We start from the raw sequence: 24,079 nt of genomic DNA, 5'->3' as shown, positions 1-24,079 counted from the left end.
CCTGGAGGGACTCGCTGAAGCAGCGCAGCTCCTCATCGCCGATGCCGCCGGGCGTCCGGAGGAGGCGGGTGATGAAGCCCGCAGCCGAAGAGATCTCCGTCTTCATGGCCCTCCACAGTTCCCTCGCGGCCTCACTCGGTCCTTATCTTTTCCCCACACTCTCTGTGTGTGCGCGCGCAGGGGGGGGATGGGGTGGGGGGTTGGCTTCGTTGCTGCGGGAGGCTGCGGAGGAGCTGAGGGAGATAAGCGGAGGCTGTTGCGAGGTGCCGATCCGCGCTGCCGACTCTCCCTTGCTGCTGCCACCACCCACTCAGCGCTGCCACAGCTGCGCGAGGAGTAAACAGATCGAGACGCACAGACAAGAGGCGGCCTTTTCCCCCCCACCCGCCGCCGCCACACTCAGCGGGAGGGGCAGGGACACCAGGCAGCCAATGACGCCGCGCGCCCCCAGCCGCTACATCACAGAAACTGGGCGTTCCGCGTCGCCGACGCCGAGCCGCCCCTCCGGATTGGGCGACGGGTGGACATTTCAGCCTCCTGATTGGCCGGCGGGCAACCAGGAAGTCGGTGGAAGGTGGCGGTTGACGGAGTCTCTCCTTCCCCCTCTCCTCCTCCTCTCGCGCTCTCCCCCCCCCACCCCGCAACTCCGCGCAGCAGGAAAAGTTTGGGAGGGGGCGGGCCTGGTTTTCTACCAATGGGAGAAGCGCGGAAGGGGCAAGTTTATTTGTTCCTTGCGTCAGTCTGGCGGCGCCTCTTAGTCAGCCGCTGGCGGGGGTGGGGTGAGGGAGCGGGGAGGCTGGAAGGGCGGGGGGAAGGGAGAGGGAGACTGCCGATCCTTTTGGGGATGGTGGGTCTGATCTGCGGTGCCTGGAAATCTCTGGCAAGGGAGGAGCGTGGCGCCTCCGGAGCCACAGGGGAGGGAGCGCGGGCGCCCGCTGCGGGACGTGGCTTAGGAGAAGCGCCCAGGAGGCGGGAAAAGGGAGGGGGCAACATGACTCATCCGAGCACAGGAGGCTTCACAGGAGTGTTGCAAAGACGCCTATTATCTCAAGTTACTCTCATTGTTATCGGGTCATACAGTTATCTTTGTGTGTCCTAAGAGGAGACTGCTGTGGAGTAAAAGCGAAGGAAGAGGCCCCTTATTATTTATTAAATTTGTATACCGCCTTATACCCTCAGGGCGGTTCACAAGATGCGTGAAGTAAGGTCCGGGTAAAAGGGGATCTAGTAAGTCAAAGGCTCTTGAGTTTTCGTTATTCACACCCCCCCCCCATCCACCAGCAAGAGATACCCGTGGATCACCATGTTTTTAGTGTCATGTCTGTAGCACCTCGTGGGTTTTTTTGTGGTGGCAGGACCTGTGTCAAAAATCTAGAAACTCCCATGAGGATCAGTGCTCCAGATCTATGCTTTTGTCCCAAGGCAGCTCACCAGATCTGTCGCTTTTGTGGAATGTGGGTGTGGTTTGTAGGAGCGGGTAGAGAAACCTGACTATAAACAAGTGAATTCTTAGGGATCCATATTGCGCCATAGTGGCTTTCATAGTAGTATATGATCTGTCGTTTTTATGGTACAGTCTGTGAATAAAGATCATATATTTGCACTTGAGATGAATTGTGGTTATAGTTTTGGGGGGAATACTGTGGCATAATCATGCAGCTTAAGGGTTCCATTTGTTATCTCCTAGATAACATTTACTTTCTTCCATATGAAGTGGACTCTGATCCATGAAAATTTGCTACAGTACATAATAAATGTAGTAGTCTTCAAGGCAGAGCTTTCCAAACTGTGCCATGACACAGTGTGTTGGCTGCAGTATGTGTTGTGTGATGTGTGTCCCTATCTTATAAGGGGTTAGTTTAATCTCCGGTTTGCTAGTAAAACTGAATTACCGGTACCGTGTTGCAAAATGATGCATGTCTAAAAAGTGTGTCACCAACATGAAAAATTTGGAAAGTTCTGCTTTAAGGTGTTACAAGAGTCATCTTTGTTTTTGCTGCTACAGACTAAAATGGTTTCCCCAAAGGAAACTTATTGAGATACTACTTCTTGAAAAAAGTTAGACGGTAGTCATCCGTAGTAAATTTTTGACTGAAAATTTACTGAGTGACTTTAGGTAAGCAAAGCTTTTTTAGCCCCAGCACACCATTTGCTATGGCAATAACAATACAGGCTTGCAGGGGTTTGGTCTGAGGGCAACGTTCAAAGTTAGCTAACCCTTTGAAGGCCACGAGCCAGCAGTGGTTGTGGCCAAAGTGGTCACATATATACTGCTGGCATACAGACTGTACTAATACGCATTTTCACTTCACAACCCTCTTGACCATCACTCTACACCACCACTAATTTATGCACTGCTCTGTTTACTCTTCTCCTTACTAGACTGTAGGGATGGGAACTAAACTTGATAAGAAGGGGAAAGTGGGCTTCTTTATCTTTCCAAAAAGAAAGAAAAGAACTCATTCTCTCCTTACCCTTCTTGCCAGCTAGCAAAGAAGAGATTTTCATTTTTCTAACTTTTTTCCAAAAACAACTTTAAAAGTTTTTGGGGTATGCTGCCCCAGCACTTCCAATAACCTCTAATAAATTTTGAACAAAGTTTAGAAAAATGGGAGGGTCTCTTACTTGCCGTCTGCCTCCTTTCCCCTTGTTGCCTCCTCTTTACCAACCAAGCTGGCGGTAACACCACTCTCACAACATCTTTCTTGTTGTTTGCTTTTCTCATTGGATGTGCTGCTGGTGAAGCAAAACTCTGAATTGTTTCGCCTGTCCTCTTCATTTCTCAGAGTGAGGCACTCTGGGGAATTAAAGATTGTGCGTGTGACTTGTCAGGAGCTTCACTGTGAAAAATAAAAATAACAAGCAAGACATTGGGACTGCTTCTGTGGCAGCATCATTAGGGGACCCTCCAAATGCTGCAATGATGAAGAAAGGGAAAGTGGGGAGGGGAGGAAAATGTATTTTCTAAGGAGCAGAGACAGCACCACCACCCCTCCCACTGCAATGTGATGATGGGAATGAAACACTACCTGTGCATTTCTGAGATTTCTGAAGAGCAGAGACCGTGATATTACTTCTCATTGCAGTGCTGGGCTGGGAGGAGAGGAGTCTCTTGTACATTGCCATTGCTAGCAGGTTGGAGGTGCTTAGAAACAGGAAGAGAGCACTCCAGCTTGCTAGCAATGGTGGTGTACAAGAGGAAGAAGAGACACTTTTGGAAGTTTGAGAAGAAGTGTCCTTTCAAGATAATTGGTTTTGATGAGGTCTTGGCAGCCTGCTTGAAGTGACTAGGCACACCTGATCTGACCCACCACAGAAGTGCCACCCCTCTTCTCAGGATTATTGACATAATGTACCTAAAGCATTCAATAAACTTAGGATATTTGCCAAATATTATTAGAATAATAATATATTACAATGTCCTTTGGTTTGTTCATTCAATAAAGAATCCATTACTGTTACCAAGGCTTACTGGGTAAGAAAAAAAGATTACACAGCAGGCTTCATCATCAAGTGTATAAACTTTATTTAGGCTGATGTACATCTTGTGCTACTTGGAGCGTGACCGAAGGAAGTGTGACTCACAGTAATTCACAAATACATGGCACGGCAGTAGAAGCTGCAGTTGCAGAGTATTTTGAATGAGGCATTTATTCTGATACTGCATGAGGAATGTTGGCACTCTCACACAAGGCTGTGGCATTTCATAATGTGTTAGCACTGGGAAATGTACACGGTTCCTTACGCAGCTGAACAGCTCATAAATTCTTAGGGGACTGAGAAGGCTGAGCTTCAAATCTATGTGCCCATTTTTGTTCTGCAGAGCCGTGGTTTCTGTTCTTTAGGACACCCTCAAACAAATTTTATTAATAGCACCCAGAGGAAGCTACAGAAGAAAAAAAGATTGGAAGGGAGAGATTGGAAGCCCCAGTTGACTTCTAAAAAGGGCCCAAAGGCACTTGGAGAAGCCCAATGAAAGTAATTAACAACAATAAAAGTGAAGGGAATCAACAGAGGAGACCCATTGCATTTAATGGATGTGGCTTACTTAGGTCCATTGATTTCAATGGATCTGCCCGGATTAAGACATATATGCACCCCCATATATACACATGCATACACACAACCCACTGTTTGTAAAAAAGAAGCAGCTACAGAATTACGCTGGGATTCTCAGGGGTCTCCCAAAACCTCTTCGTGGACTGTGGGTTAGTCACCCCAATGTAAAAGACCCTCGTATATACTTGAAAGTCAGCTCATTTTCTGTCCAGATCTGTCTTGATTTCTCATCATAAAAGGAAGGTGAAATAATTACCTCATAATATATTTATGATATGCAGCTAAAGGAAGAGGGAAGCCTGAAGTATTTTCAGTTTAGGATGGCTATAAATAGTGTGATGGGAAGTACAAATGTTATTGATGTTCTAAGTGGACTAGGTCATTGTGTCAGATATAATATAGTTGAAGAGACAGAACTGTCATTTTCAACAGAAAGCTGATGCAGGCAACTTCTGAAGGGATTGTTACCACAGCCAAGGATGGCTAGTGCAAATATACTGCAATTCCCCTAATTCCCCTAAATACAGTGGTACCTCGAGTTAAGAACTTAATTATTTCCGGAGGTCCGTTCTTAACCGGTGACTGTTCTCAACCTGAGGTACCACTTTAGCTAATGGGGCCTCCCGCTGCTGCTGCGCCGCCATGCGATTTCTGTTCTCATCCTGAAGCAAAGTTCTTAACCCGAGGTACTATTTCTGGGTTAGCTGAGTCTGTAACCTGAAGCGTCTGTAACCTGAAGCATCTGTAACCTGAGGTACCACTATAATGACTTCTGTCTCTGACATATGATTCTTGTTTTGCCTGATACAGTCTCAGACCTACAACCTGTCTATATCTCCTGCCTCTTGCCCACTTGACAATTACATACAGTACCTTTGAGCAAGTGGCAGTTTGCTGTAGAGCTATGCTCTACCTGCATGTCTTGGAACTCTTGTGTTTGGAAGAGGACTTAAAAAACAGATACTCCCATGTTTTATGTAACCGATGGAGAGCTGGTAGTTTTTCTTCATACAGCAGGTTCATTCACTGAGTGGAGTGAATCCTCTTCAGAATTGAGTGACATTACTGAGGGATATTTAGAGCTCTGCAAAGCACCTGAAGATGTTAATGAGGCACCAGCAATTAATTCAGTGCCCACAAGTTGTTTTAGGCTTCTAGACATCATACAGGAGATTCATAATCAGAATGTGGGGAGCAGGACAAGGGAAATGCCATAGCTCTGTGGGCCCAGGTTGAATTGCTGGAATCTCAGTAGGGCTGTCTGAAAACTTGACTGTAAACTATATGAAGTTTGAGCTATGTGAACCGATGGCCTGATTCAGTACAGTTTGCGAATATCTTTGTGTAGTCAGAGAATCACCCTTTCATGGATCAAGTAGCACACTCAGTAACACAGATCTGATGAAGTGGATGTGAGACTAAAAAAGCTTTTGACAAATTTGCTCATAGGGTGGTAAAGGACCCTTGTTAAATTATTCAGTATCTCCTTAGTACTCACTGGAAGGACAGATTGTGAAGCTGAGGCTCCAATACTTAGGCCACCTCATGAGAAGACTCCCTGGAAAAGATCCTGATGTTGGGAAAGATTGAGGGCACAAGAAGGGGACAACAGAGGAAGAGATGGTTGGACAGTGTTCTTGAAGCTACAAACATGAGTATGACCAAACTGCGGGAGGCAGTGGAAGACAGGAGTGCCTGGTGTGCTCTGGTCCATGGGGTCACGAAGAGTCGGACAGGACTAAACAACTATCTCCATAGTCCCTAGCTGAGAGTGGTAGGAGCACAACGTGACTGGAAGAGGGTTGTCAGATATAATTCTGCTTCAGCACATTGTAATAATGTGGGGAGTTTTACTATTGCTTAAATTGAAAGTCGCCTTGCAAAATATCAGAATTAAAAGGCGGAATAAAAAAATACCCTGAATAGGAATACAAGCAAATACTTTAATAAAAGCCATTACATACAGTATTCTGCTTAGCTGGTGTGTGCTTTCATACAATCTTAAAAATGTAAATTAAATACGTGAATAACGCACACAATGAAGCTCGAGTTTGAAATAAGCATGTGCTTCTGTAGTTGCTTCTACTTTTTTTTTTAATTGTTGTTTTGGAAGGCGGGGACGCAGATGCCCCTTTTACCGGAGTGAACTAGGGATGGCCAAGGCGTCAGAGGCAACCCGGATATCCGGCTTTGCGCCTCTGGCCAATCCGCAGAGACCGAAACTTCCCAATCGGCCAATTGCCGAGGGCCTTGCATTTCTGCATTTGCCTTCCTTTGGAGCTCTGCGTTTTTTCCTCCGTTAAGCTGACTGGACGTTGTTGTCGCCGGCCGCACAGAGTCTGCCCTTGATTGGTTGGCCGGGGCAGGGGAGGAGCCCTCTGTTCGCAAGCGGGAGAGACGGGCCCGCCGAGGCGCTTCCCGGGTGGGCGGGGGCGTCTTTCTTTTCTGTGCGCCGGGCTGGGGCGCGCGGCCACTTTATACCCCGGCAGGTCGCCTTGGGCAAACCCGGTGAGTTTGCATTCCCGGCTGCAGGTGAAGGCATCGCCGGATCAGGGGGCTGCTCCACGGCTCTTGTGCGGCGGAAGAGGCACGGGGATGATGGCGATGCTGTTTCTGAATACTATCAGGTCTGTCGGTAACTTTCTGCCCCCTCCCTAATGCCTCATCTTCCGCAGCTCAGGCTGCGATATTAGAAAAGCGTGTAAGTTAAGATAATTCCCATTTTCAAGTGAGACGTTGCAGGAGGGTGGCTGCGTGCTTTTGTTGGGGGCAAGTCAGAGGCATCTAGTTAGTTTATTGTGCCATAAGCAATTTTTTTTTGCAGGTGACATGCTACATGACCAAACAGGAACGTGGTAGGAAGGTTTACAGCATATCTAGATTGGGATGCTAAAAGGATATGATAGACTGTGGTACAGTGATAAAACTGCTAGCATATTCGTAAAGCTAAGCAGAGTTCAGTATGGTTTCATATTGGATGGGATGAGATTCCTCCATTGCAGAGGGTTGGACTAGATGACCCTCAGGGTCTACCTTGCAACTCTACAATTATCAGCACCATGCTCTACTAACTGAGCTAGAGATGAGTCTATGAATGTGAGGGCTTTAGAATCTAAGATATTGTGTACTTTTACTGTGGTGAAAGGCCCACTGAACTCAGTGGGCTTGCTTTTGGGTAAGCATGTGTGGACCTGGGTAATAAAGTGCCTAAGTATTTATTCTCTTCTGTCAGCAACCCATATGCAGGGCCCTTTCAATGTACACAGTGAGCTCCAGTTCGCAATTTCACGGTTTATAAATTTAAGAAAATTGTATCTCAGTTCTGCCTTAATACTTTTCTCTGTAGTGCAGAAAACAAACTGTTCTTAAAAGAAAGCTAAGAAAATATTGTGATTACGAAGTTAAATGTTTGCTTATATTCTCTCAAAATTAAGAATCTAACCCCATAGGTTATGAAATCACTAGAATCAGTAGAAAGGCTGATCCACATGTAAGTCGTTGCTTGGGTTTAAACTTGCTTTAAAATGTTTGTAGTGATGCTGATTCTGTATAAATACCAGAATCCTTCCTTGGATGCTTTTGTGGGCTTGACATATCATTGGACATACTAACAAGCAGGTGTAAATTGAAGTCATTTGTATGTCTAGCTATGAGTAAGGACCAGAAAATATATTGGGACTTATTTCCAAGTAAGCATGCTTACAGTTGGGCTGTAAGAGTACCTGTTGTAGGGAATAAATGCTGATGAGTGAGAGAGAAGCCAACAATACTCAAAACTAGTTTGAACAGTGGCCCCTTGCTGATCTGTCTCATCCCTCTTGGATTTTGAAACTTGGCTAGGAAGTTGGTGTTTTTTAATTTTTAATCATTTTTATGCAGAATTTGATGCTTTTAAATCAGGTTGACTTTCAAACATTTTGTATTTCCCTTACTTGTCAGACTAATTTCTAGCGCAAAATGTCGGTGAACCATTTATTTGGGAATAAGAAGAGAAACAGCTCCATATTGTATGGTGTGGATCAGGCAAAAGTTACCACTTCACCATTATCTCTCGAGAGAGCTACAAGCCGAAGGAACATTGGAAACTGTGAAGATGGCTTTCCGCCAAGCAAGCGTTACAAAAGTCATGCTGGAACTGAGCATAAAGAACTGGAGGATCCGTTTGGGGACAATGATGACTTTACAGCAGATGATTTGGAGGAGATAGATATTATTGCTTCTCAGGCATTGACACAAAACGCGTCTTTAAATGTGAACACAGTGAAACCTAAGCAGAATGTGGAGCTGTCTTCCCATCCAAATAGCACCATCAAAACATCTGATCATATTAAGCAATGGAATATTGCCCCCAAATCTGCAGGGCAGTTTGGTATGTGCGGTCTAAATGCTGTTTCAAATTTGCATCAGTAGGGAGAAGTTAGCATCTTCTTACATAAGCATTTGGAAAGAACCTGCAACAAATACGCTTTAGGTATTTCCTCCCTCCCTCCCTGCCCACCCCATCTCCTACCCACAGTGTTTGGACAGTGCAGTTAAGAATTTCAGGTCTCAGAGGTACAGCCTAGTGCTATGTAACAAAGTGTATTCTGGTCCTCATTTGTGCTGGCAGTATAGGCATGTCATAGAATTATAGAAGGGACCCTGAGCCATGGGTTCAATTGTCTGCACATGTGCACAAAAGTAAATCCCACTGAGTTGTGGGACTCGCTACCAGGGGAGTGTGAAGAGGGTTGCAGCTTTAGGGTCATTAGAATTTATTTTCTTGATAGAAATGTTTAGAATTGCACTATGGAATTGGATTCGTGGTTTCTGGACATTTAGATCTTTTTACACCATGAAAACTGTTGATTCTACTTCAGTCCATGTAGCGGACTACTGAATACTGACGGTTCTGGTACACAGATCGTGCAGGTTGCCATGCTGTCTTCTTTTTCTGAGTACTGGGGTGCAAGCAGAATTAAATGCCAAGCTCTATGGAATTTATACTGCTTAGTTGTTTTGGAAGATCCCATGGAGCAAAAATCCCATGGAACAAGTTTTATACCGAAATCTTCATATGTAGATCTAGATCAGGGGTAGGCAACCCGCGGCTCCGGAGCCGCATGTGGCTCTTTTACATCTTTGCCGCGGCTCCGGGGCGGATACTAGCGAGGGGAGGAGGCACATTGTGCGCCCCGACACTCCCCACTGTGGCGGGCGCTGTACTGGCTGTGACGTCGCATGGGGGCGGTGCGTGCGTTAGTCACGCACCGTCGCGACGTCACCTTCCCGCCCGCTGTCAGATCGCGGCTCCAGAGATATATTTGTTTTAAATGTCGCAATGGTTTTGTGGTTCCCAGTTTTTTTTCTTCGGAAACGGGTCCAAGTGGCTCTTTTTGTCTTAAAGGTTGCAGACCCCTGATCTAGATCGTTAATTGGTATCCTCAACCACAAAAGAATTGAATTGTTTAGGTCAAATCTTGAGATCACAATTCACAAGTTTCTTTCTGTAAACAGGAAGTAGCACAGAAGAAACCTCATCAAAAGACCAATTTCGACTTGAGGCACTTCAAGCACAATATGAGGAAGCTGAGAAAAAGGTTTGTTTTGTTTTCTGAAAGAGTTCTGGTCTTAAGGCAGCCATGCTCTGTGGCATATGCCGGTGCTGAAGTTGTGGACCCAAGATTTGGATTTCGTGGGGAAAATACCTCTACAAGGGGATTGGGTGGAGGACTTATAGTTGTATATGCTAAACCACAGAGCCTAGGACTTGCCGATCAGAAGGTCGGCGGTTCGAATCCCGACGACAGGGTGTGTTCCCGTTGCTCAGTCCCAGCTCCTGCCAACCTAGCAGTTTGAAAGCACATCAAAGTGCAAGTAGATAAATAGGTACCACTCCAGTGGGAATGTAAACGGCGTTTCCGTGTGCTGCTCTGGTTCGCCAGAAGCGGCTTAGTCATGCTGGCTGCATGACCCGGAAGCTGCACGCCGGCTCCCTCGGCCAATAAAGCGAGATGAGCGCCGCTACCCCAGAGTCGGTCATGACTGGACCTAATGGTCAGGGGTCCCTTTACCTTTAAGTATGACAAGTGGCTGATTCATTTTTTTCTCTCAGCAGTTACTGTTTCTTATGGAATTTAGAGAGTTATTTGACCACTGGGGTAGTGAGGCAAATATATGTGGAAGCTGGACTTAGCTCTAATAGGTTGTATAGACTTTTTAAAAAAATGCTTGTTGCAAAACCTCAGTGAATAAGTGAACCAGGGGTGAGAAGTCTGATGTCTATTGCTGCTCTTAACAGCCCAGTCTGATGCAGTTTTACATGGCGGTGACTGGCATCGCATTCTTAATCTTAATGGGAGCAATGGTTTTCTTGGGGGGAAGGTATGTGAAATAAAGCTTGCAAAATGCATACAATTCTTCTGCTTGCATCATGTTCATTAATTTGCAGTTGAAGGAAATGAAGGATGAAATCCTAATTAAAAATGGAGAAATCAAAATTTTACGGGATTCAATGCAGCAGATGGAATTCACTGCAGAGGAACAGCGAAAATCATACGCGCTACTGGAAATGGAGAAAGCTCAAACTATATGTGAAAAAGAAAAGGAGTTTTCCAGAAAGGTACTATTTAATTAAGGGGGGGGGGAATCCATAACAAAACCTTGTTTGAAGGTTCTTTTTCATCTTTTCCTCCTTTTCTTCCCTCCCCTCTTTAAGCAAAAAATTAAGGACCTTTAGTGCTATGCTAAATAGAAGAACATTGAAAAGATTGAAGTCCATGTCAGATTTGGTATTTTTATTACTGCTATTGAATTAAGGAAATAATGAGCTACTTTTTGTCAAAATTATTAGTGGCTTGTTTTGTACACATAAGGGCTTCTTCTTGTTAATTCTATTATTTTTACAATTTATGTTTTTAGAAAAGGATTTTTTTTTTAAATAAGGAATGTACATTTCATTTTAAACCAATGAATAATGCCATTGGAGAATTAAGGTTAAATACTTCTATTAGAGAAATCTGCCCTGTTATTTCTGGTTGTGATGCTAATGGACGGCAAGTGTGGTGTCTATATTTCACTAGCAAAGCTCTTGTTACACTCTATCCCAATCACTCGTTTTCACAAAGAAAGGATTGGACTCTTAAACACTCAGCTTTCCTAATTGAAATTAATAATTTGCCATTTTTTAAAAATGGGTTTCTAATGTCAAGTTTATTCTTTCAGTTGGAGTCTCTGAAGTCTGAGCTGCAGTTCAGAGATGCAGAAATGAATGAGCTGAGAATGAAGCTTTCAAACTGCGAAAGATTTAAACCTGTTACTTCTTCAATGCCATATACCAGGTATGAAGTAAGAAGATGAATTCTGTCCACTAAATTCTAGACAGTTGGGCCAGCCAGGAGTTTGAGCATCCATCCTTCTTATAGCTGAATGTAATTAATTGCACTGCTGTTTTCATCTTGCAAGCTGTTGTGCGGAGACTTATCATTGAACGCACAGCATAATTCTTAAAGCAAGGTTGTCTTTAATTTGCAAAATCTTCTAGTCTATAATTGGAGAATAAACTAATGTCTGGTGCAGTCTGCTTGCACCTGCTTGACACTGCTCCTGTGCAAACTGCACTGGCTGCCTATTTGCTATCAGGCCCGATTCAAGGTGTTGACCACTATATATCTTGAGACCCAAGGCCTTGATGGTGCACTTCTTCCCATATCTGCCAGGTTGGGCCCAGCAATCTGCATGGAAGGCCTGTTTCGTGGTCCCTTTGGTCAACATGACCCAGAATAGGGCCTTTCTTGTGCTGGCCCACCCATTTGTGGAACTCCTTCTTGCATAAAATATACACAACAAGGTCCAACAGGGTTTCTTTGGATGAGGAGGGATAACATGAGAAAAATATTACATACTACAGATCATGCATCCAGTATTCTGGAGAAAATTCTTTTAGTTTATATAGAAGAAATTTACCCTGCATATTCTCCTATTCAAGTGTTCTTTATTTTCTAATGATTCACACAAGTATTTATGGGAGGTAAGTGAATTGTTATGTTTGTTTTAGACGTTGCTCTTGAGCGGTTTTGAATTATTTTTCAATTACTGTACCATACTTTGTTGTTATTTCCTCTGACTTGGGTTTCTCCTGGATAAGGAGCAGTTTACAAATGTAAATAATATTTTGCAACTGATTCAGATATTTTATTTAACCATTTAGTCCAAAGAAGAGCCCTCGTAATATTTCAAAAGCTGAAGAATGTACTCAGGAGAAAAAAAGTTTCCCCACTAAAGACTCTTTTCGATCTGAGGTTTCGCCTAAACCATCGTGCTCCAGAACACAATTGTGTCTCCAAGCGTTGCCATTTATTAAGGGTATGTAAATTCTTAGTTAGTTATATTTGACCATTGTACATCTTGCCGTGATGTCACCCTGGTCGCTCACCTGGGCAAAAATAGAGTTTGGCTTCAAGCAGGTCCTGCAAAAATGGATGGAAGATGTGCAGCAGCAGCTAGAGTCAGCACCGCCATGCAGAACAGCTGAACAAATGCTGGGTCTTCTGCCTCTGGTTACACTTGCAGAGGGCCCACTGCTGTATACTGGTAGTTCCAAGTCCATAGACTACCTGTGAGTGGTGTTTGTCTACCATAGGGCACCAAACTATTAAAATAAACCTCCACCTGTATTGTCTGGGTTTAATGCAAAAATATATACAAACTTTCTGTTAAGCTAAATTAAATGATTGGGCTTGGGCAAAAAAATCTATTGATTCCTGCAGTTCATTGTTAGACTTACATTTACTGAGCTTCAGTTTGCTCCCTTTGCTTTCTGTGATTTCCCCCCAGTTGGAGGCTATTCACTCAGGAGTATCGTGCCATTTTTACTAGGTTTCTAGATGCGTTGGAATTGAAAGCAATGAGCTAGCTGACAAGGCTTCTAAGTTTGGAAATCCAACTTGCTGTTAGGTGCACAGGGATCTGTGTGGTTTCTTCGTTATTGTTTAATTTAATTGAAGGGTGTCAGTTTTTTAAGGCATTTGGACATGATTGCGGGCAAAAGAACATTAGAGATGGATGCTTGGCATAATCTGCTGTATTTACACTGTATGGTTTACTGTTAATTCCTAATCCACATACTTCTTCTCAGTAAAACTGGCCTAGATTGCTCTTCTGCCTTTAACAGCACTGGTTTACCTTAATTCAAGGTAAAGCTTTCACAACACAGAGATAAGCATGATCACCTACTAATATCTCCAGGTCATACTGCTACTAAAAGCACAGAAGCAGAAATTTAACTTGTCAGTTTACAAGTGACTGGATTTGAACCCAGATCCAGGGTCTTAAATGGTACCCTTAGTCTTGACGTTCTTAGTTTATACTGGCTTCAGATAATCTAACCATGCAAATACATTTACTTATTCTACATCTAGCCTATGGAATGGGTGTGAGCCCCTACTGATTTTCTGATGTAGCAAAATACATTTTTAACCCACTTAAATATATGTATCTCTGTTTGCTACAGTTAAAGCATGAAAATGAAACATCAGCAACAGTGCTATTGTCTCATGATATAAGGCTGTATAGATAGGGCTAAAAGTCAAAAGGGAATTGAATATGACTGCTTGAATTACTACAAAGATTTCTTTCCAGACAGTAAGATGCCTAACCAAGAAAATGAGCTTGTGAAGGAAGAAACACGTTTGAATATCTTTGCTCAAAGAAAAGGTAATTTCAGATAAGAAATACTTCAGTTGCATACATTTCCTAGGACTGGGGTTGGCAACTTCTATTTGAAAGCATAAAATATGATCCCATGATGATAATAGGAACCCCAAAATACTGCTGTGAGTTGTTAAGCAGTGAAGTCCCCACAATAAGTTTCTAAGTCCCCTTCTTCTGGGTGTGTCCCTGTTTCCCAGAATGCCAGCTGCCCCCCAAACCCTTTAGAGTTATAAACCAAGCAGAAAATTGGCCCTGCTTTTATGAATTGCAAGTATTTTGAGCCACAAATAACGCAGAAGCAACCTTATCAATAACCTTTAATGTATGAATGGGAATAAACAAAGAAGACAGACAGTTTCACCATAATGAATTTCTAAGCTACATTAAATATTAATTCTTGTTAATGTTTCACAGCTAATCTAGCCAATGTTGTTATAGTTACCGGACTCACAGCTGGTTGATGCTACTTGGGAGTGAATTACCTTTTTGGCAGCTTCAAAAGTGTCTGTTTGACCAAACCCTGACCATTCTTCTGATGGATGAAGCCAAATATAAAAGGGCTAATATTTATTTGTTTCAACAATGTATGTGCCACTTAACACCTTTGTTTCTAAGCAGTGGATTTCAAGTAAACTACTCCAATTGTGAATTTGGGGTTCCCATAATGTGGGTTAGGACTCTCTTCGGCTGCAGATGTCACCATAAGCAAACTTGGTCCAAAAATAGATGTTGAAGATGTCTGTTCTTTCCATTCTGCAACTGGTCACGCTTATGATTGTCTGTAATGAGTCACATTGTCTGCCTTGCACCTGCTGTTTTGTAAGTGCAATTGCAGTATTGGTTTAGCCTAACATTGCAATAAATAGGTATGCGGGTGACTGAATTTGGTTTTCTTTTGTGTGGGCACTGTGTTGTCCTCTGAAAGTAGACTAAGCAGACAGTATTTCTCACACGCACACACAGCTCTATCCGAAATGCAACATTAGCCTTATTTTTACACCCATCCTGAGGCTTATCTCTTTCCTTTACAGTAGTATTGGGGTTGCTGAGCAACAACTCCCCTCATCTCTCCAATCACATTGGCTGGGGCTGAAAGGAGGGGGAGCCTAATTACCTCTTAATGGCTACAGATGTTCCGCCCCTGAGAGCAAAAACAAGAGGGAAGGGCAATACAGCTTGCTTTAAAATGTAATTCCTGGCAAACTGCCCTTTTTATACGTAATCAAAATTTATGGACTTGGTTCCCTTTCCAAGTAGAAGGGAGGATATAATGGCATTGGCATGAATGAATTATATTTACTTCACTCCTCCTTGCTTGCACTGGGAGGAAACAAACCACAATCGCTGGTTAAGCATTACATCCAAGCTCATACAAATATGCGAGCAGAACAAACTATGATCCCTAGTTTGGGTGTCATGCTGTGAGTCTAGGGGTGTGTGTTTTATTTCTTCCCAGCATGAGTGGGTAGGAGCTGAGTGTGCCTGGTTTGCTTGTGTCCAGTAAACCATGGTTTACAGCTTACTGTCATATGTAGAAACGGCTATTGTGTACATATGTATGTGTGTGCTCATCTTTCTGTGTATGTGTCCAAGCGGTACTCTTCTCAAACCATAAGTTGCTTATATCACGACATGGAATATATAGCAAATGCAAATGCTGTTGATTTTCTTTTTCCACCATGTTTGCAAAAACATCTGCTTGGCAGTTTTACACTCCTGTTGCAATGTCCATCTTGAACACTGGATTTTTATATTGTTGCAGGTTCCATTTTGATCAATGCATTGCTGAAACAGCCTGTCGTTCCTGAATCATCACTAGGCCTCTGCTATCTTCTTAGCTGTAACGTTGATGCTCAGTCTGGACCTTCTGTGCAGTCGAGTTCTCTCGAAACGTATGTTTTCAGCAATTTGTGATACTTAGAATGTAATTTTAAGTAATGCCTGCTGCCGTCCTGTGCTGACCCAAAAAGCCCAGCAAGCAGAGAAACTCTGTTTCATGTAGATGTTTTATGCTGTAATCTGCCCTGGGATCATTATTGACTCATAGAATTGTAAAGTTAGAAGGCATCTGCTCTTGGGGAAATGTTAAATTAAGAAAAGGTTAACCTTGCTCTTTGTAAGCCTTGAAAACTGTAGTGGGTTAAGATACTAAGCAACTTATTTTTTCTGCGCCTGTTTGCGTAGAGGATCTACAGGAAGCATCAGCAACAGGAGTGCAAGCTCTGAGGAAGAAGAAACTTCACTGAGAATCGCTCAAAAGCTTGCCTTAATGGGATTGAATTTGATTGCTGTGGATGAAGGCTCGTTGGCAGAAAACTCAGAAGAAACTGAGCAAAGAATATCCCACCTTAAGCGCTATAAAATTCCTGGAGCAATACATCTTCTTCCTCTCCTTGAACATCATATTGGTGCATACCACCAAGCCCTCCTCCTAATGATGAAGACGGGAAGCTCTTCTGGGAACCAGTCCGCTTGCTCTTCCAGGACCTCCTCAAGTGCGGTGTCAAGTGTAGACGATAATTTGTCTACTCTGGAAGAGTTTGCACTTGTATCCCTGGGCATTCTTTATTATTTGGTATCCTATAGCTGGGATGTTCTTTATACACTGCTCTCCCTTACCATGAAACCAGATTGTGGTTTGGGAGCTCCAGAAATTCTGGAGAAGGACGAAGCTGTTTGCAGTAAGCAGTGCAGAGTCGTTCTTCAGGAGCCCAGCCCAGACCTAAATACTGCTAATGTGGACCAGTCCCAACATCCTCTATTTAAAAAGGTGCTGCAGCTCTTGGCTTTGTGTGCTACAGCAGTAGGGTACCAAAGACATGGAATCATGAATCAGTGTCTCAGAGTTCTGGTGAAATTAGCTGAAAAGTCAACGGTTGATTTACTTATAAGGTAAAATACAACTTGAGCAAAATGTCTTTTCCAAACACCTATTTCCTTCCTGCCTTGATCTAAGATTCAAAGTCATCGTAGTTATATTATTGTTGTTGTTGTTGTTGTTGTTGTTAGTTAAATTTATATACTGTCGTTCATCTGAAGATCTCAGGGCAGTTCACAAGAAAGAGATACAGGATAAAAGCACAAAATAAATAGTTAAAACAAAAACAAAACAGTAACCCCCTCCCACAAACAAATTAGTAAAGGATGCCATTAGGATAGGTCTTGCAAACACACACACACACACACACACACACACACACTCTACATATAAAAGGCTGCCATTCATTACAGAAAGGAAATTAGAAAGGCTAATTGTTATGTAACTGTGCAGAATTAGAGGGGAGGGGCACAGTCCCCGAGAAACCTCTGCATATTTCCAGCTGAAATGCATATAAATTATGCAAGCAAATAACTATTATGTATCACTGAATACTCTAGAAAAACAACTGTTCTTGTGCAGAATCCATTCCTAAGAGGTTGTGTCCAATTCTTGCCTGAAAACTTCTTTCAAGTCTTATGGACAAAGCATAGGGCCATTCTGAGCATTTGCTTTATCCACAGGCAAATTAAATGCATAGTAGAAAGAAAATGTAACCATATATACATTTTATTCTGCTACAAACTTTTCCTGTTCTGATTCCTAATAATACTCTTGCCTTTGTGGAAAAACTTGCTTTTGTAATCCTAAACATATATACTTGAATACAGTAGGACTTACTTCTGAGTAAATATGCATAGCATTACTTGACTCTTTTAGACATTTTCTAACAGTATATACTATCTGCAATAATTATTGCCTCTACTCTAATTTGTATTTTATTTTTCTATTAAGCTTTCAGCATTTGTTGAACAGACAAACACAGACTCTCCTCCGCTGCCTGTCTTCTGACTCTCCCTTGTTTGCTGTCCATCTGACTGTTCAGTTGTTGACTTTATTTGCTCAGCACTTGGAGCTGGCTGCTCAGTTTTGTTCTTGTTCAGGTGAGAGGGAGAAAATCTTCACTATCCTAGTGCTTTTACGAAACACTGACTTTGTAAGGCTGGAATGAAAACCAAAATTAACTAGTTAATTTTAACAGATTTTTTGTGTTTTAAGTTTACAGCCTGAAAAAACTGTATTACTTGCCTCAAGACTTCTGCATTCTTGAACTTCTGCATGAAAATATTTTGCTATCCATTAACATTCCAGCACCTCAATTAAAGCAGACTTTCAAAGAAGTGGAAAAAAAATAGGTGCTAGCTTACAAGAAGAAATTTGGCAGTTGCTCACATGTACCTGTGAGTTTTACACCCTGTGTCAACAACCAGTGGCTCTGGTGGCCTGTAGTATCTATAAAATAACTAGCATTCTCCCCAGATGTGTAGGTGAACTGCCCAAAAAGCCTAAGAATTTGCACAAATGCAGTGTACCGTTTGGTGCTGTGAGCCACCATCATAATTTTGTTTTCCACTTTCTGGTTTCCCTTGGGCTCTTTAAATAGGCCAAAGATTTTGCATGCTAGGTGTCTTGTGATCTGAGGTTCTGGTCCTTTTTGGGCATCATGCGTAGCATCCAGGCCCAGCAATCAACTGCTGGAGCACTCTGTTGGCTGCCAAGCCTGGAACTACGCTGGAGTTCAGGAAGACTGGCTGAACTCTTTTTCTTTTCCCCTCAGCAGAGAGAGAGAGAAAGAATGAATGTGCAATTTAGAAGTGTTGAGGTGGTGGGCCCTACTCATGAAGAAAGCTGTGGGAGTTGTAACCTTTGTGCTGTGCTGTTTACAGCAGTGCGAGTTCCTGGCCCACCTCAGCTCCTTTTTTTTACCCACGGTTAATTATTTGAGGAAGTGAGAAGTTTTTTGAGGGTGGAGTAAGAAGATGAACGGACACAAAGGAGAAGAGCTCATCCAAATGAAGTAGGTCAGGCATAGGCAAACTTGACCCTCCAGATGTTTTGGGACTACAACTCCCATCATCCCTAGCTAACAGGACCAGTGGCCAGGGATGATGGGAACTGTAGTCCCAAAAACTTCTGGAGGGCTGAGTTTGCCTATGCCTGAAGTAGGTGGTGCAAATCACCACCTGTCACATTATTTTTTCAAGGTTATTATAGAGGATTCAGTCTTGGTCCTTTATGGTAATTCCTCCTTTTCCCTTCCCATTGCCCCTTTTTAGGAGGCACTTTTGAAATGGATTTGAAGTGTGGTTTTTAATGCTATTTAATTTTTTATATAAAAAGGCCCAGGGAGCTGATATTCAGAATAACTTTAAGGCAGTGCATTAGCATTACTAATGGATAACATAGAAATACTTTATTACTACACGTTTCTTTTTATAGAAACCTGTCTCCTCTTGGCACTGTACACGTATATTACATCACGACCAGATAAGTCAGCGTCCGAGATGCGTTGGCTGCAGTTGGAACAAGAGGTAAAAGGGTGTGCATCTCTGTGTGGTTTTTAAAGTGTGAGTTTGGAATAATGGTTCAATTTCTTAATTTAACAGGATATGCTGGTGAAGGGGATGGCGGCTTAGTGCTCAGCCCCGAAAGCTTCCTTTGCAGGTTTTGTTAACTCTAAATGTGCATACCTGAAGAAGGTTTTTGTGGAAACCAGCAGTGGGGAAGTCAGATATCTTATTGCTGCAGGCAGCAAGCAGTAGCAGCCAGGCACTCCTTTTGGCACCTTGGGGGTTGTCACCGCTGGGCATCCCAGCCTACAGCCTCTCCTGCTGCCTGCCAAGTCCAGTTATGAAAAGAGGAGGGAATGTGTGCCCAGAATTACTGAAGTGAGGTTTGCGTTGTGTGTATCCAGCCATGGGAGGAAAAGGGGCAGTTATGGGGTGATGGGTTGAGTGGAGACCACTCAGAAACAGGTGGGAAGCCTAGCAGACAGGGCCTCCTCTAACCTGGAGCTGGCCCTGGTTAATATGCTATTGAATGAGCATATTAAAACTGATACTAAAGCTCGATCCAATGCACATTGCTTTGAAGATTTTTTCCAGGTACAGTCGTACCTTGGTTCTCCAGTGGCTTAGTTGCCGAACAAATCGGCTCCCAAACTCCACAAACCCAGAAGTAAGTGTTCTGGTTTGCGAAGGTTTTTTGGAAGCCGAACTTCCAACCCTTCTGCTTGAGTGCAGGAAGCTCCTGCAGCCAATTGGAAGCCGTGCCTTGGTTTTCGAATGGTTTCGGGAGCTGAACGGACTCCCAGAACGGATTAAGTTCGATAACCAAGGTACAACTGTACGTGTGCAGAGGATTGCAGACTTGCTTACATCCCGTTGAATTTAATGAGGCTTACTTTGAACACATGTATATGAGAGTGCACTGTGAGTCTGATACTTTATGGACATTTGCTTCCTCCCCTCCCCTGCTTCATCTCGACACCTACACCGTCTGTTCTTTGGTTTTTGTTTCATTTTATCTTAGACTGTTCGCTTGCTGACCAAGTGTGCGCAGTGCTGCAGCAACTCTGTTTCACTGGTTGGAACAGACTGCCAGTGCAACTCTGAGGTAACCCACTGAATGCAATGAGGCCTTTACGGCATCATTCCGGTTGTAGCAAGTTTGTCTGCATTTATTTTAAAGGTGAAAAATTAACCCATCCATGATGCATTATCGGTGTAATATTACTAGAAAGGAACACTATCCTATTAGAGCACGTGATTTAAGAATAATTAATATTTATAATAACAATTTTACTTTTCTGTACTGCAACAAGATGGTCAAGGGTCTGGAAACCAAGCCTTATGAGGAATGGTTGAGGGAGCTGGGTATGTTTAGCCTGGGAAAGAGGAGACTGAGAGGAAATATGAGAGCCATCTTCAAATATCCGAAGGGCCGTCACATGGAAGATGGAGCAAGGCTTGTTTTCTCCTGCTCTGGAGGGCAGAACTCGAACCAATGGATTCAAGTTAATAGAAGGGAGATTCTGACTAAACATCAGGAAGAACTTTCTGATAGCAAGAGCTGTGTGACAGTGGAATAGTCTCCCTTGGGAGGTTGTGGACTCTCCTTCCTTGGAGGTTTTTAAGCAGAGGTTGGATGGCCATCTGTCATGGATTCTTTAGCTGAGATTCCTGCATTGCAGGGGGTTGGACTAGATGGCCCTCAAGGTCTCTTCCAACTCTACAATTCAATAATTCTGTGAGTACACTTCCATAGGAATATAAGAACACTGCTTGCTCAGGCCAAAGAGCCATCATAGTTCAGCTTCCTGTTTTCACAGTGACCAACTGGGTACTTATGGGAAGTCCGCAAGCCAGAACCTAAGTGCAACAGCACTCTCCCCGCTTGTGATTCCCAGCAGCTAGTACCCAGAGGCATGCTGCCTCCGATAGTGGCGGTAGAACATAGGCAACATGGCAAGTAGCCATTGATAGCCTTGCCGTCCATGAGTTTCTTTTTGCAAACTGGCAGCAGTGGAAAAGCCATGTTTCAGAACTGTGTTGTGCTTTCTCCTACAGGTAGTGAAGGCTCTTATTATAATGATGCATAGACAATGGCTGACGGTCAGAAGGGTGGAAGGAAACTTGTTTGATGTGCGTGGAAAGCAAGTTGTTCGGTTTTTACGGGACACTGTTTTGCTCTTACACAGTTTGTCTCAAAGGGATAAACTCTTCCATGAACATTGCCTGGAAGTGCTTCATCAGTATGATCACGTCATGCCTGGTGTCAGAGCCATCCTCAGAAAAGTTCCAGATCTGAAAGCCTGTGAAGGTGAGGCTGCTGGCGTGAAATACGTGTATCAGTGAATATTGATATCATTAAAGTAACTTGCAGCTGTGCATGTTTTCTCAGAAGTAAACCTGAGTAACAAGTTCAGTGGGACTTGTCTTCAAGCAGGTGTGCACAGGCTTGCAGCTTTAAGCTTCCTAGCTTTTTATTATTCACTGACTTCAGTACTGACCACTGGACATTGGTTTAGCCTTACTTTTAATATCATGCCAATCTACTGCGCATGCAAAGTGAATGTTTCTCCTTTGCTAGAACTAATGAATCGTAAGGCCACGTTTAAATGGACAGCACATTACAGTTTTGAATTGGAGTGGCACAGTGGGTTGTGCTGTTACCAATTCCTGTAGTAATAATAGGGTAGGAAGATAAATATGCAGTAGCAATACAAGTGAAGTACATGGTATTCTGGGGCCAGTGCTGGTATTGCCTCTCTGCAGTTTGCAGCTGTATTCCTTGATGCATCGTGACCATATTTTAATATTCCACTTTATTACTTTACACTTTGCTGTAGTTAAGCATATGCATCTGCTGTTGAGTCCTGAGCACTGGTATATCTTCTAGCCCAGGGTTTCCCAAACTTGGGTCTCCAGATGTTTTTGGACTCCAACTCCCATCATCCCTAGCTAGCAGGACCAGTGGTCAGGGATGATGGGAATTGTAGTCCCCCCAAAAAACAGCTAGAGACCCAAGTTTGGGAAACCCTGTTCTAGCCCAATGCCTTTGGCACTGACTACAAGCAACTCTTCAAGGTCATAGGCAAAGGTCTTTCCTAGCCCTGGTGCCTCAGGTACTTTTAATGGGAGTAATAGTGTTTACCATTGCACTACTATTGATCTGTGGTTCTTTGTCTAAATTATTCCCAAACAGAGGACATTGTTGTTGCTTCTTCACTGGCATAGTAACAACTTTTTAAAAAGTATCATTCCTAGTGTGAAACCCAGACAGCCATCTTTTTCCAATAGCTAATATTTAGATACTGGCCACATTCCTGTTGTACTAAACCACGGTTTAGCAGTGCATTCCTGACTTGCAGGAAACTTTGGACTTGTACACTTCCCTCCTCCTACCTTTATGCACGGCTTGGAGGAGGAATTTAGAAGCTTCCAATTGCACTTTGGATAACCATGATTTGTTGAGTTGTCTGGACTGATAAACTGTGTTAACAGAAACATGTTTAAACCATGTTTTTTTGAAGCTGACTTGTTTAAATGAACCGTAATTAAGTTTAACCACAGTTCTGAGTCTAGACAACTAAACAAGCTGTGGTTAGCCAAAAGCAGAAGCACATGCTTCTGAACTCCTCTTCCCAGCCATGTCGGAGGAGTGGGCAGTGTGTGGACCCAAGGCTTACTGCAGTTTCTTCCTGCTCATGCACATCATGCTAAGCCAGATCCTAAATGTAGAAGCTGCATTATGGCAACTCAGACTGTTGATCCATCCAGCTCAGTTTTGTCAGCACAAGGGGTGAGGAGGCTGTGGCTATTCAGATGTTGCTGGACTACAACACCCACCATCTCTGACCATTGGTCACTGTGGCTGATGGGTTGTGGCTAATGGAAATTGGGAGTCTTTACAAGGGTCCACATTTTCCTCCATTTCTCTTTACCGCATTATAAGGCAGGGATGAGAAACCTTGGCCTCCCAGATGTTGCTGGGCCCTAGTTCCCATCAGCTCCAGCCAGCATGGCTAATGGGTCAAGGATGATGGGAGTTGATGTCCACCGGGAAATTCTTTCACTCATAAGATACATGTTTTTCTCCCCCAGAATTTGCATTGGATGAACTGTACCCATTGGAACCAGAAGTTGAGGATCAAGAAATTGACTGCAGCTAATCTTAGTTCAAGAATATATTGGTTTACTTTCTAGAAAAGGCAAATTCTGATATACTAAACTTGTCCCAAGTGTCCAGTAACCAGGAACTATTCCAATGGAAGCAGTATGTTTTTTAAAAAACTGTTTTACTCAATGAATTTGCAGCCTAATATATTGTAATATAACACTGGTGGCTGAAGGATGTGATATTAAAAATAAAATCTAAAAAGCTGTTTCTGTGTTTATGGGAAGGACTGCTTTGCTCTTCAAATGTTGCTCTCCTTAGATCACTGAATATTGTGGGAACCTGCTTAAATATGTATTTCACTGTATTTTCAGAAGAATGCTTGTGTTCCTAAAACATACAATCCACTTCCTGTCTGTGGCTGCAATCCTATAAATGCTTCACAAGGACATGAGTTTCGTTAAAGTCAGTGGGTTTTAATTCTACATTGACTAGCGTAGGATTGCACGGTTTGTCAGAAGTGGGAATGCATCCCTCCAAGCCTCTTTACTTTGTCCTCAGGACCCCCACAGACCATGTCCCTCCATAAGCCCTGCTTTCTACCTTTTTGCCCTTGCTTCAGTTTGTGTGGAACATGAATGGTGATAATCCTTCTCACTTGCCAGGATGGGGAGAAAGGTGTGTGCAGAGGGTGTAGTTACCTCTGGCTTTTGCATGACTGTATAAAATAACCCATCCCTTGCTCTGAACACTTTTGCATTCACCCTTTTAGCCTTACGTTGTATACCTGTGAAGGTATTTCCCACTGCAGAATCTGCTTTCAGGTACATCCTCCTTCCCTGTTTTTAACTCTTAACAGGGCAGGGTCAGAGCCAGGATTTTCTAGGCTTCTAA

General features: G+C 43.2%; 2 protein-coding genes across 4 annotated transcripts in view; one reads left to right on the top strand and one right to left on the bottom strand.

The window, feature by feature from the left end:
• The window catches only part of LOC309526069 (protein BTG1-like), a 1,378-nt gene extending 966 nt beyond the window's left edge, over positions 1-412 (bottom strand). The window contains exon 1 of the mRNA XM_082212014.1: positions 1-412. This exon is cut by the window's left edge and continues 12 nt beyond it. Coding sequence (XP_082068140.1) covers positions 1-106 — 106 coding nt within the window. The 5' untranslated portion in view covers positions 107-412.
• Positions 413-6,426: 6,014 nt separating this feature from the next.
• Positions 6,427-23,453, top strand: ATRIP (ATR interacting protein). 3 transcript variants are annotated; one of them, XM_082212039.1, is made up of 14 exons: positions 6,427-6,686; positions 7,999-8,428; positions 9,556-9,638; positions 10,490-10,660; positions 11,263-11,378; positions 12,248-12,402; positions 13,678-13,752; positions 15,512-15,641; positions 15,934-16,641; positions 17,522-17,670; positions 19,007-19,098; positions 20,099-20,182; positions 21,136-21,388; positions 23,173-23,453. In XM_082212039.1, exons 2-14 carry the CDS (start codon positions 8,017-8,019, stop codon positions 23,238-23,240), a joined length of 2,496 nt encoding a protein of 831 aa, XP_082068165.1. In that variant the 5' UTR covers positions 6,427-6,686; positions 7,999-8,016; the 3' UTR covers positions 23,241-23,453. The 3 variants fall into 3 exon arrangements, with proteins under 3 accessions (XP_082068165.1, XP_082068167.1, XP_082068166.1); XM_082212041.1 differs by having other exon boundaries at positions 6,432-6,567; XM_082212040.1 differs by lacking the exon at positions 6,427-6,686 and adding an exon at positions 6,740-6,760.
• Positions 23,454-24,079: the final 626 nt, after the last annotated feature.

The sequence above is a fragment of the Podarcis vaucheri genome (assembly GCF_965113315.1).
Source record: "Podarcis vaucheri genome assembly, chromosome: 2".
Classification (NCBI taxonomy): domain Eukaryota; kingdom Metazoa; phylum Chordata; class Lepidosauria; order Squamata; family Lacertidae; genus Podarcis; species Podarcis vaucheri.
The sequence above is the reverse complement of the archived record's forward strand: the minus strand, read 5'-3'. Positions and strand labels throughout refer to the sequence as shown.